Source organism: Excalfactoria chinensis, chromosome 23 (assembly GCF_039878825.1).
Source record: "Excalfactoria chinensis isolate bCotChi1 chromosome 23, bCotChi1.hap2, whole genome shotgun sequence".
NCBI classification, from domain to species: domain Eukaryota; kingdom Metazoa; phylum Chordata; class Aves; order Galliformes; family Phasianidae; genus Excalfactoria; species Excalfactoria chinensis.
The window spans coordinates 3,153,285-3,166,731 of NC_092847.1; the positions used below are offsets into that span (position 1 = coordinate 3,153,285).

The 13,447-nt window shown below is 48.5% G+C and overlaps 2 protein-coding genes across 2 annotated transcripts; both read right to left on the reverse strand.

Moving 5' to 3' along the window:
• Positions 1 to 182: 182 nt before the first annotated feature.
• BCAS2 (BCAS2 pre-mRNA processing factor) lies at positions 183 to 2,206 on the reverse strand. Its single transcript, XM_072355943.1, has 7 exons — positions 2,076 to 2,206; positions 1,902 to 1,994; positions 1,766 to 1,836; positions 1,535 to 1,696; positions 1,225 to 1,275; positions 787 to 867; positions 183 to 409 (listed from the first exon to the last, which is right to left on the reverse strand). Exons 1-7 carry the CDS (start codon positions 2,202 to 2,204, stop codon positions 283 to 285), a joined length of 714 nt encoding a protein of 237 aa, XP_072212044.1. The 5' UTR covers positions 2,205 to 2,206; the 3' UTR covers positions 183 to 282.
• A 67-nt stretch (positions 2,207 to 2,273) lies between these two features.
• On the reverse strand, positions 2,274 to 12,314 carry DENND2C (DENN domain containing 2C). Its single transcript, XM_072355843.1, has 18 exons — positions 11,512 to 12,314; positions 10,953 to 11,101; positions 10,709 to 10,821; positions 10,278 to 10,445; positions 7,611 to 7,707; positions 7,261 to 7,305; positions 6,795 to 6,982; positions 6,387 to 6,496; positions 5,990 to 6,059; positions 5,573 to 5,650; positions 5,277 to 5,417; positions 4,758 to 4,906; positions 4,204 to 4,381; positions 3,816 to 3,857; positions 3,454 to 3,559; positions 3,133 to 3,372; positions 2,791 to 2,877; positions 2,274 to 2,445 (listed from the first exon to the last, which is right to left on the reverse strand). The coding sequence occupies exons 1-18, from the start codon at positions 12,282 to 12,284 to the stop codon at positions 2,414 to 2,416; spliced, it is 2,766 nt and encodes a 921-aa protein (XP_072211944.1). The 5' UTR covers positions 12,285 to 12,314; the 3' UTR covers positions 2,274 to 2,413.
• Positions 12,315 to 13,447: the final 1,133 nt, after the last annotated feature.

A 13,447-nucleotide genomic window follows, 5' to 3' on the forward strand; every position in this document is an offset into this window, starting at 1 on the left:
CGCGCAGGCGTGGCCGCCCGGTGCGAAGCGGGGAGCGGACAGACGAGACGCGACGTCACGTGACGCGCCGCCGGCTAGAGCGCCGCCAGTCGCCACCGGCCGCCGCCGAGAGCGCCCCCACGCGAGTGGAGGCCGCAGCCAGAAATCGCAGCCCGGAGCTGAACCGTCCTTAACGGGCACGAACCACGCGGTGAGAGGAGCGGCCTTTATTGGGCAAAGCGGTTTATTACAGCACGGTAGGGAACGTAAAAACACGGAGCGGCGTTCAGAAGGGAGCGGCGTTCAGAAGTCCTGCTGGATGTTCTCCTTGTTGGCCTCCCCGTGCTGCTGTTTGATTTGGGAAATCTCATTCTCCAGCTGCACAATTGTCCGTTCAATCTCATAGTTCTTACTGACAAGAGACACCCACCTGCAAGGGAACGGTGCAAAGAGCTGTCAGGGCTTATAAAGGGCTTATAACAAAGCACAACACAAGCAGCATCAGCCCCAACACAGCTCAGCTGACAGCAGCAGTAACCTGAACAACCACAGTTACAAGATGCTTTCAACTGGAAAACAGGGCTAAAAAAACACCAATATTTAGATAAAGAAGAGCCTAAGAAGCACTTCTTGTGTGGAGCATATCGCCTCACCCACCCACAGTGCCCATTACACAGAGCTGAACCACACACCCTCCAAAGCACTTTGTGCAACTAATAGCAGCCATACGATGATCTGCTACGACAGCACTGAAAAACTGCTGCTGTTCCCCATAAGGGGGTGGCAGCAAATATCCCAGCTACTCACGTGGATTCCATCTCTCGTAGCTTCGCTCCAGCTGTGAGCTGCATGTTCTTTCGTTGCCAGTTCAGATCCTGAATGCTTTTCCTGAGGGGAAAAAATAAACATGAAAAGAGACCTGTGTTGGGTTTTTCCTCCTTTGCCAACTGCCCACTAAATAAAATGGTATCAGCAGTGAGCAAAGGAAACGTGACAGCATTTGAAAGGGGACTCCACCACAGTTCATTGTGCTCAAAGCAGAGGTTCAGGTAAAAACAAAGAGAAACAATCCCAGACTTTGCGTGGAATAAGTGTTATAAATACAACAGTCGGGGAAGAGGGGAGGGTGAATCTTCTTTCCTTGGAGCACTACAGCTGTACGCACACAGCTTGTTCAGAGCTGAAGGGGTGGGGAGTTTCTCTATCCCTTCCAACTTCTGGATGAGGCTATGAAAAACCACTCACCGCAACTTCTGAAGCTCTTTCTGGGCTTGTTCTATCATATGAACCAGATGTCTGGGGGCAGAATGGAAGCAAAGCAAGATAAAAACATACAATTACTAAATTAGATCCATTTAACCAGCCTCACATATAACCCTTCTAGAAGAGCCCAGCATGCAACCATCCACTAATGGCAAGCAGCCGGTGCTTCTCACAGCCACACTTCTATGTCTCTTAGCCATTTCAACAGTGGTTGAGGAGGGCCAGGAGAGCATTTCTACCTGCAGCCACCACATCCCCATCTCACAGGCTGGCACTGCAGCCCCAGCCTTACTCATTGTACACCTTCCAGGCGTTACAGCCGTGCTGGGACATCAGCTCCAGGTTCTCGATGCGCACCGCCTGGTGCTCCAGCTGCGCCATGGAGTTGTTGACACACTCCTGCCACGCCGTGATGTCGTTCTTCTGCCCGGAGGAAGGAGCCGGCAGTTCATACCTGGAAGGCAGCGCGGTTCGGATCCCGCCCAGAGCCGCACCCGGAGCCCCCCCCCATCATCCCGCTCACCTCTTCATGCTGAGCAGCTCCAGGGGCTGCCGGGCCGCCAGGCGCTCGAACTCGTTCCGCATGATCTCGGTCTGCGGGGAGAGGGCGGTGAGGGGCGGTGAAGGCCGGGAGGGGGCGGCAGGACGGGGCGGCTCACCTCGAAGGCGCTGCAGTCGTGAGCCGGCAGGTAGCTCAGGTAGTTCTTCGTGGGCCGGTAGCGACGCGTCTCCTCCTCCACCAGAGCCGCAGCCTAGCGCACGGAGCCGTCAGCCCAGACCGCACCGCCTCAGCTCAGCTCATCTCAGCCCGGCCCGGCCCGGCCCGCACTCACCGCCTCCCGCACGCCCGGCGCCTCGTAGCCCTGATCGAAGTAAGGTAGCGCGTCCACCACCACGTCCCCCGCCACCAGCCCGGGCCCCGCCATGATGCCCACCACTACCGCGCATGCGCCCACCCCCATGCCTCGACTCACTGCGCCTGCGCGCACGGCGCGGCCCCGCCCTCACCCCGCCCCGCCCACAGAGGAAAGGACACGCTGATTGGTTGCGGCACTGCTGCTTGTTATGGCGGCACGCAGCGGCCGCCTCAGCTGCGTTGTGAGCAATGAGTCCGGCCCCGGGAGGGGTCAGTTGTCCACCCGCCTCCTTGCGGCTCTATGGCAGCACACGTTCATTTCTTCTGGAGAAATTTCATCTTACTTCCTACAGAAAAAACAACAACAACAACAAAACCACGTTAAGATTTGGAGGCACGTCATTTGGACGCTGCCCAGCCCCAAAATGACCAAGTCTGAACATCTTTGGGATCAGAACGCTTCCATACACAGATAGAAACACAGGATGGGTTGGAAAGGCCCACACTGCATCCAGCTCCAACCTGTGTGCAGGTCACCAACCAGCAGCCCAGGCTGCCCAGAGCCACATCCAGCCTGGCCTTGAATGCCTGCAGGGATGGGGCATCCACAGCCTCCTTGGAAAGCATCATGTGCACACAAAGCAAAATGCTGGAGGGAAATTAGAAGCTAAATAAAAAAGCTGTCTCTTTACCGAGAGTGCGAAGGATTCTGTTCATCCCTGTGGGCTCAGCATCGGGGATGCTCTCCAAATACTCCAAGGCACGGACCTCAAAAAGGCCTATGGAGAGAGAGAGCAGCTGGGTGAGATCCTCCACCTCAGGCATTAACATCGTGTGTGTAAAGCTGTGTGCAGGACCAAAGCCAGGCAGGAGACAAAGGCATCTTTTGCTTAATCAGATTAACTTTACTGAATGATTAGAAGAGCGTGGAGCTATTAACATATGCCAACAAGAAATACTGGGGCAAAAAGGCTTTATGAGAGTTAAAGATAGGCGAGATGTGGAACTGAGTTTGTAAAACAAGAAGGCCTCACCTTTGACAGCACTCTTACGTAGCTCTCGATCCTGTATGAACCCTGCAAACATCTGCGTCTCCATGAAGAAGTGCAGGAAATGGCGCACGTTGCGTGACGTGTGGGATTTACGGAACGGCTCCCGCTGGAAAACCCGCTCTCCTTTCTCTGTGACGTTCATGTGCAGGGAATAGTGACCCACGATCTCCACAAAGAAGTGCACAAAAGCTTCAGAGACCAGGGAGTTAAGAGGCACGTCACCTGCGAGGAAGACAGCAGAGTCCCTCTAATGTAAGTCATCATTGAGAGGGTCTTCTAAAAGATGCTTTTCCATAGGCGTACCTTGTAGGCAGCTCTGCTCATGTGACAAGATTTCATTTCGCTCCTCCAAAATCTGGACAAGTGCAGCCTGCAGTTTATGAGGCAGGATTTCTTCTTCATCTGATACCTGAACAGAAAAGTGACTATGAAAAGCCTTTTGCATCACGCATATTCAACAGAAAGTGATGAGAAACCTCAGCCTTGCAACAAATCTGTTCCCTTATCTAGTGATGAAAAAGGAATGCAAGATATTTCTTCAGCCACTGGAGCCTACAGATATAAATGAGGTTTAACTGATTTCTTGCCTGCGTTGGTGGACGCCTATTCTTGGCATATAGCACCACCAAGAGTAACTCGTGCTGTAATTTCACTCCTTCACTCACCTCTTGCAAAAACTTGTCAGCACAAAGATCAACAATCAGAACCTGGGGAAATACAGACAAAAATATTAGCTCTATGTTGCCATGCAGAAGGAAAAGGACAATAACATATATATATATATATATATATATAACTTCTATTTTGTCCCCAGGGGTAGGGGATGTCACTCAACACAAATCACAAGTTTTGTGTAACTTCAGCCTGTCCATAAACAGACAATATTATTTATCTTTGATGGCAAATTAATGTGCTGGCACGTATCTTGCAAGTTAAAAACCCTCTTAGAAAGGTTTGAGGTTTTACATTAAGACAGAATCCAGAGATTCTTCCAAAGAAGTCAACCTCGTTCCACTGCAATTTTCCCTCCTCAGTGTTTTGCCCAGTTCTCACCTCTTCCACAGGCAGGTCTTGGAGCTGTGGTAATGAGCAGGACAGAATGCCAATTAAGAATGGAGTCGGAGAGCACACGATATCAATCATAGAAGCTGGTAGCACTGGAATGTACGTGTGTTGCCAAGTGAAGGGATAAAGTATTGCAACTGCAGCATGGCCGCATTTAGACAGGGTGCTAAAAAGTAAGAAAAGCACAGAGTGGATTGTCAGTGTCTCTTTCAGTGTTCTGCTACAGACAGAGGTTAGGAATGCTCAGAGGAAATGTAATTCACGTATGTTGCTTATGCATCAGAAGAAGCCCCATGCAACCATTTGTGAAGTCAGCATCAGCCCAGACTAAAGAGGTAAAGGAAACATTCCTCTGCCTCCTCCTGGGTAAGCAGCACACTCCAAATGTTAAGCATGCAAAAGTTTTGTGGAGAGTTTGCCAAAAGCTTTTAAATCTAATTATTTACAGAAAGTTAGACAAGCTTGCACATGAAACAGGCCCAAATACGGAAGAAAAAGCAACATCCCTTAGAAAGAACTGGTCACTCAGACTCATTTTTTACCTTAAGTTGTCAGCAACAAAGATCACTCTCCTTTCCAGCAGGAGAGACGCAAAGACCCGTATCATGTGAGACACACTTAGGCACCTGAACAGGCACTCGAAATCAACATGTTCAAGTCGAGAATCCGACGGACGGCAGAGTTTCATAACCTGGGAACAGCAGAGACGTAGAGTGCTGGATGGAACAGCCAGAGCACAGAATTAGGCTGGATGAGGGAGGATCTGACTGGAAAGCAGAAGTGTTGGATCCTCACAGGTTGAACCCACATCACCTGGATGGGCAGTTCAGAGCATCTCAAAGGACTCTCAACCAGCTCTTCCTTTAAAAAAAGCAGTGAATCACTTCTACTGTGTGGTTCAAAGGGAAGCTGGTTTCTCTGACAACCTCTATAGTCAGTCTGGAAGTTACCATCAAATCAATGACTTACAGACAGCATCACTCTACAGCACAGCTTGTAAAACACCACTGTGCCCCACAGACACCAGTCAACACAGGAAAACCAGTCCTGAATTCAGTTACCTCATTTCCTGCTCCTGGCAGGAAGCTCTTCACAGTAATAGTGCGTCCAGGAGCAGGGAAAGGTGCCTCCATTACGCTGCGCATAAAGGGGTGGACGAGGGCTGGGGACATCTCTCGCCTCTTCTCCACTTCATCTAAAATCTGCGAGGAAATAAATCAGACTTTGGTTCACCACATGGTAAGCCGGAAGAAATACAAGCTCACATTATGTCCCATTCCATTGTTATGCATGAGGGGTCCAACACAGACTGCTGGCTGTCAGATCACAGATAAAGTAAGAGCGTTTCCCATCTCACCTTGGAGAAGAGGTTGAAGCAGCCCAGGCGGCTGACGATGCAGTATACCTCAGGAAGGCGCTTCCCTTTCCCTTCTGGCTGAAAAGCAACAGGACCAGTTACGCTGAGAGCATGGACTAACATGCACAATGTGGTTGATTCACAGTATTCCTTCTGCTGTAGTTCCCTCTACACTTCTGCCTTGTGGGATTCCTGAGGAATAACCAGCTCCAGGAGCTTTCACACCCAGAACTCACTTTACTGTATTGCTGGGCATTGCCATGCTCCTTCTCTTATGCAATTAACCTGGTAACCTCAGCAGCAGCAGCCCAGGAGCTACCTAACCCAGATGGGAAATTACTGCTGATTCATATTCTGCATTTGATTGTGCATTTACCGGTGCGTTCTTTACACTCCACCCAATACACAGATGCTTACCAGGAGCTTCTTGCAATATCCAAACCAGCGGCTGCCATCCTCACCCGTCAACACAAAAGAAAATGTTTCACTGGGAAACCAAAGAAGAGTCAAGAGTTAAATCCACCATACAGTTCAGACGAGACTGACAAAGTAAAATGTGCTCCACACAAACTATGAGGTATTTTGATCCTGCCCCTCTGTTATGAGTAGCCAAACAAAAAGCTTATAATAAAGACGATGATCAGACAGATGCAGTACCTCTGAGCCCACCTCCATATCTCACCTTCCCCCTTCACAGGGCTTAGGGATTCAGCCATTTTTCCTTGTTTTGGCTGCAGTTCCTCAGGTCCCAGGAACTTGTATATACCTAAGACTTCAGACCCACCTCAGACATCTGTACACAGCAAGTCTTTACCTTTTAAGGTCTGACGCAGGAAACCAGTCTTTGGGATCTGGAAAGCAGAATTTGGGAATGACCTTTAGCCTCTCATCAGTATCCTTTGACTGTCTGAAGCGATGTTCAGGCTGGAGAGGTAACATACATTTAAAGTAACTGAAGTGTGGTGCACAGCTGCAGAATTTAAAAGAACAGGGGACAGTATCTTGGTTATTCCAAGTGCTGAACCACCAGACAGTTAATCTACAAGTATGGGAGAAAGCATTCTCACTAAAACAGATTCCAAATTCTCAGGAGAATGAAGCACCCAAACAGCTGCTGTGCCACCAGGCAGCTTGCATCACTCCTGCTCCTAGGAGATCTGAAGACGGGAAAATCCTTAGTTCTTAGAGGTGTTTTGTGTGGATGTTTGCATGCAGGTCTTACCTTGCTGGGAAACTGCTGTATGATTTGTGGCGTGTATTTTATCTCAGATGCTTTCTTCTGTAGTGACACTACCACAAACAGCTCGAACAGCTGCTGCTCCTGGAGCTCTATTAAATCCCTCTCCAATGTTTGGTAGTGTGGGTTCCTCTTGGAGGCTGACTGCACCAGTAGCAGGCCCTTGTGTCGACCTGAAGAAAGGAACAAACCCAAAACCAGCCTGTGACTGTTACTGCCAGACACCTATCAGTCACAGAACAGGAACTGTCATCACCTTCATTAAGGGGAAAAGGGGCCGGTGCATCTGACTAATATCACAGAACTGCTTAACCTTGGCCACACTAACTCTTGGATGTGCCCTTTCTCCATCTTAGCAGAAGCCACAACCTGTCAGCATGGCCATCCCACTAGAATCATGGCCAAATGCGTCGTGCTGTGGGGATAGAACCAGCCCCTATGAGTCACTCACTTTTTGGCTGGTTTTCCGTATCGCTTTCATTTCCACTGGTTTCACCTGAAACACACATAAGTTTTCACTTGTTAGCCATGCAGAAGGAAGATGGGCAACACCCTCACTTCAGGCTCAGACTAGAGGGGAATCTCCCACCTGCACCAGTGTTAAATGTGTGTAAATCAAGCGTTCCCAGTCCTACTTGTGCTGAAAGTCCAACAATTCCAGTTGCAAGACATGGGGCTCAGCACTGTTAAATCAGCCCAGAATGAGCTGCAAGAAGTCTGCTAAGAGTAACCCAATGCATACAGAAATTGTTCCACTCAACAATTCTATATCAAGGAGAATAGTGCTGGAGAGCTCTGTACCTTTTGTTGGAGGCACTTCTCTCCCAGCAGGACTGAGCAATTTCACCCTCTTCTTCCCACGCTTAGAAACAAAGATCTCCTGTATTTTTAGTACCATCTGAAATCCAAAGCAGAACCAGAGATTAGTAAAGGGGTCCAGAAAAGGGTCCGGGTGCCAAGAGGACTCCAGCCCAACAGCTGTCATCCAGCACCACAATACTTGGGAAAAGTTGCTGAATCCCTGCCAGGGATCCTGGCTCAGAGGCTGCTTGCTAGAATACTTTTAGCACAGTTCATTGCATAACGAACGGGCATTGTTTCTGCTGCAAGAGAGAGCTTACCATGATCACAGCCTGAAGTTGACACTAAACCACATGTGCATTCTGGAAGTTATATTTTGCTTACAAAATAGACAGCAGAAGTGGAAAACTGGATGGCATCAGAGCTCAATCTTCTATTGCAAAGACCCTCGAAAGAGTATCTTATAAACCCTCCACCATGAAGGACTCTGAATTCCACATGCTCTCAAGAATCCAACTTCATTCCAAGCCCAGTGGACAGTAGAACTCCCCCAATGTAGTTCACTTTTCCTGCTTGGTTTTGGTGGTTTCTGTTCTTGTTAAATGTCAAATAGCTAGAGTAAGTTCTCCAAAACACAGGCTGAGCACAGAGCAAGGCTGCACTAAATCCTTGTCCCAGGGGATACTGCCAAAATTAATGGATTAAGTACTTTCACTTTGCACAGGTAAAAAAGACAGCGGAACCAAATAACGGGTCTGTGCTGCAGGGAAACCACACACTTAGTCTGCTGGAAAATAAACTTTGAAAACAACACAGTCCAAAGCAGGTTACAGACGTACACAGAAGAAACGTCAGCATTTGACACACCGTGTCAGCGCTGCTAACCTTCATTTCACTGGTCACAAAGGCCTTAAAACAAAAATCATAAAGCTTTCTGTTATTCCTGTCATAGGCCCCTCTGGACTCCTACCCTCATCTACTAGGTGTACAATGCTGCAGGCAGCTCCTTGATTCTGCATGTCAAAGACTGCTATCACTTCATTGTGAAGGACTGACTTTAAATGCAAACAGCAGATCAAGTTCATTCTTGTCTCCAGTTAAGAATACATTAAATGCTCCTACTGGATGCAGCAGGGTGTGCCCAGCCATTTGTCACCACAAAAACTGTATAAAAGGGAAGATACTCAGAAAGAGAACCTGTTTTTCAGCTCGAGCCTTTATCCCCAGTTCAGCAAACTATAATTAGCTCTTCTCCTTTTCGAATGCCCTCATGCATGTTGTCTCTGGGTGTTCTGCTTTGGACTAACATGTCGTCCTAAAAACCAAGCTGAAAGGAAGAGAACAGACCTCAGGAGGTGGTGCTTCCCTTGCAAAATCTGCCTTCTTTTCCCTCCACCATCCAGCACTATTGAGAACTTTTCAATTTCTGTTCTCGTTTTTTTGTACAGTTGAGTCACCAGTGGAAGATACTGGGTGTGTTTAAGGCTTCTGATGTGTTTCTTGAGCAATAACGTTTTTTCTTCTTAGACTAAAATCCTTTTCTCAATCTCTTGAGTAATCTTGGCTCAATTCCCTCGGAGCAGTTTGCTTCCTGCAGGAAAATTGTTACCAGATTTTTGGAGTAGGTTTGCTTTAGGGAATGCTTTACTTCCCTCCTCCAAAAGAAAGATATTCCCCATCACAGCATTCTTACAATCTTTCCAGTAACAACAACTTTCCAAGCCTGTCAAAAAAGAACACAACCAAAACCAAAGCCTATTCAAATGTTCCTTGTTATTCCAAAGCACTTAACATGTGAAAAGCATTTTGCAGCTGTCCAATTACACCTCACGGTCCTCCCGCAAGTTGCTCAAATTGAGCAGACGTGCTGAAGAAATAACGATCTGCAGAAGTTAAATGATTTTATCGCAGCGAAAGGAAGTTGTTGTCACTACTGCAACTGGAACTGGAGTCCTGCACACCACGTGCCACGCATACAGCACACAGTGGTAGCTGCAGCTGTCCCTCTATAGCACATGCTTCACAGTGTTAAGTAATACCAGCATCTAGAAAGTTTCTGAGCGTGTCAAATGAGAATCAGAATGAATCCTCCAGTGCAAAAATGAATTACAGGTCAGAAAACACTGAATCACTGCTCAGAAATGTGTCGGTGTTTTGCACACAGGCAAAAAGGAACAACCAGAAGCAGCATAGGGGAAAACTGTAGGAAGGCTTTGTGAAATGGGCTTATCCCAATGAGGTGCTGTTCAGCTTTAGAATATGGAAACAGCTGCAGGAGCGTGTTCCCAGAGTTTCCTTGCCTTCCTGCATTGCATTCAGCACAAAACATCATCATACTTCATGTAACAAGGCTTCGCTGACAAAGCTCTAGGAACAGCTGGTATCCACAGATAGAGCTGCTATCCATTTGACCTATTACCCCATTTGCAGATTATTCATCAACAAAACTACCACTGGCCCACCCAGAACTGGCTCTCTGTTCTTCAGTCTTCCAATACCTGCCCTACTCCTTAGAGGAAAATGGCTCAAGAGAACCATTTGTCCACACACAGAGCAGTGCTCAGCAACATTGACCTGCCAGACATATGGAGCACTTAGAGGTGCTGGACAAAGAAGCAAGGATTTGAAATACCAGGCAAGAAGAAACGTTTCATGCTTAAATCTCACCCAGGGCAAGTTCTTTCTCCTGCTAGTAGCCTCTACTGCTCGGAACAGCTTCCAGTCGGTCAGTGTGACAGGCAAGGTCGTGTCCTTCACCATTTTCCCTTGCAAACTTGTCAGGGAAGGCTTTAGCTCAAAAGTCTTGCGACTGAGGAAGGAAGGTTTTGGAGGAGGCTAGAAAATAGAATCAGAAGGGATGTCTGAGCATGGGATAAAGCTTTGGTCCAAGTTCAGAGTCAAAAAAGTCAGATTACAACTGATAAATTTCCTGCAACTTCCTGCTCACCAAAGTCTTCTCTCCCACCCCCATCCTGTACATTCAAGTATCTCATCTAAGCACTCTATTCTTTTGTTCCTTAATAACTTTATGAACTGTCACTGCCGTGGCTGTTTATGACTCTTTATAAACACATGACGGTTTAATCTGCTCACTCTACCTTTGGAGCTCTATTAGTGCTCTGGGAAGGTGGTAATTTCCAAACAGATGGGACCTTCCAGAGTGGTAAAGGCAGCACTCTGATATCTTCATAGGGGTTCTCTTTTGCAGGACCTGGAACAAGCATTGAATGGGGGATTTACAGAAGAGTCACAGAGAAGATTGACAGTTCAAGTTCCCCCTCCCCAGCAGTTCAGCTACCCCTAAACAACTTGAGTGAATCCCCAAGAAGCACAGGCACATACAGATAATGTCCTCATAGATGTTGTCTTCTGATTGTGTGTAGATGAGCCGGGGTCCTGCAGTGCCATTTGTTTCTTCTTGAAGTTTATGGGACCTGGTGGCAGACATCCAGTTGCGGAAGCCCTGGATGTCCTCAAACTCAAAGGATTTCCTAAAGGAAAACCAGCATAACATCATCTAAAGACAACGTCACGTACAAAGACCATTATGTTGTAGTCTCCAGTTCACACAGACTTTGATTTCCCTCGGGGCCATCACGTACATGGATGCTCCACTCTGGACTCTGATTGTCAATCAAGTCCCACTCACTTATTCTGGAAGGTTTTTGAATTAAATGAATGGAGATTGAGGCTCCGTGGCTAAGCACACTACAAGCAGGTAAGGTAAATCCCATCCTGTCACAGCTTTTGCTGACTAAGAACTTGCAGCAGTACTCCAAATTAAGTAGTTTTCTACAGGACTCTACTGTTCTTGCTAAAGGTGTCATCTCAAGCTGCTTAAACCCATGCGGACACTGATTTCATGGGAAGAGTTTCATAGATGACAGATGAATCAACATACCTCTGGATTCTTCCTCGGATCCTCCTGCTGGAGAACGAACCCAGGTCTCCTCCATGTTTCTCCTCCAGGGGAGCTCCCTTGGTAGCACTGGCATCGCTGCAGCTGCTGGCACGGTTTTCTGCAAGATAGCGGAAAGTCCTACGGGGTTTGGGTGGCGGGACAGCAGCCAACTTCTCCTCTTGCTCCACAGCCTCCAAGTAAGAGTTTTTCACATTCCTCTCCGCCCCGCAGAGTTCCACTCCTTTGGCTTTCCATTCTCTTTCTGTGAAGCCACAGCTCCCCCACTTCTTCTGAAGGTCCACAGGAGCTGGTAGGGCTGTGCTAGGATCTACTTTCCTCCACAGCCCTTGCAAAGTGTACACGTTGCCTGGGGTCAGCGCCTCCCCTGGGTCCGGGAAACCTGCTTGCCATTTTCCATTCTCCTTGGCTCGGGAAGCATGGCTGCACACACAGGACTTGAGGTCACCACAGTCAGCAGTAAGCAAACAGCTCCCTGCATTTTCCCTGAAGTCCAAACCCAAGTTCTTTGGATCTTTAGTCCCAGCCTTTCTGCCCTTCTCTACATCTTCAGGCTTCACTTGGGATGGAACATCACATCCTGGATCATATTTTACTCCAAAATCGTTCAGCTGCTGTTTCTCCTTGCTGGAGCACCCTTGTGTTCTCCCTTCCCACTGGGAGATCTTTTGTTTGATGTTGCGGCAGTGGCTCCGAGAGAGGGTCTGCACAGCAGAGCGGGAGAAGCTACTGTCACCTGTCTCTGTTGGGTGCATGGCAAGTGCCAACGTGCTTACCAACACCCCATCTCCAGTTCTGCCCAGTTTCACCTGTGACTTGCATGCATCAAGCTGGCATGAGACTCCAAAGCATCCAGGGGCATCCAAGAGCCGCTGGGTCCTGCAAGAACTGCCTCCTAGCGCAACCTGAGGACATAAAACAGAGAACCATCAGCTGCACTTTGGCAACTGCTGAAGAACATTCCTCCCCAAACCACACATTCAAGACTGCCTTTCTTAGCACGCTCTATTGACAGAGAACCACATCTACTTCAACAGAGTCAGCAATAGCAGGATGGCTGCTGCTTCACACAGGCAGATTTGCACGGCTGTGTTGACTGGAGAAGAGCTCAACAGCACAAGTGAGAACTTGTTTGATGTTCTGCGTGTCAATACCTGATCTAACTTTGCCAGCAGAGAAACTGGAGGGCAGTGGCTAGCAGGGAGATTTAGAGAGATTTAGGTTAGATGTGAGGAGGAAATTCTTAACTCAGAGTGAGGTGAGACCCACAGTTGTTGGTGCCCCATACCTGGAGGAGCTCACAGCCAGGCTGGATGATGCCCTGGGCAGCATGAGCTGGTGGAAGGGAACCAACCCGCATTGATTTGGGGTTTGGGGGGCACTGACATCCCTTCCAACTCAACCATTCCGTGGTTCTATGATTGATGAATGGGCTAAACTTAGACTATATGAGTAAGCAACTGAGCTGGAGATACACGCTGCACCATCAGCCCTCTGTCCCCCATCAGCACTCCCCCATATCCTCAATGTGCTCACACTAGCACCCGTCCTGACCACCACCCTGCCCTGTCTCCAAAGCAGTGCAGCCAAGCTGCTCCTGCACACACAGCACTGCCAACTGCAGAACAGCACAGCACACCCTCCCTACCAGCAGCAAGGAGCAGGCAGGGGACCAGCAAACTAACGAGGGCTGCCGATCCCATCACACGGGGGCAGGAAAAGAACAGAACAAGTCTAAGAATGACACACAACTGTTAACAAAACGGAAACCACACCTACAGTCCCATCATTCCTGATTCCTTTGCCCGGGGTACTGCTGTGCTACCACACCCCACGGTGAGACCCTAGAGCAGGCTGCTCCTCTGCTGCTCGCAGGCAGCCCCAGGCCTTTGCCCTCTCCTATAAATAGGGCATTGTT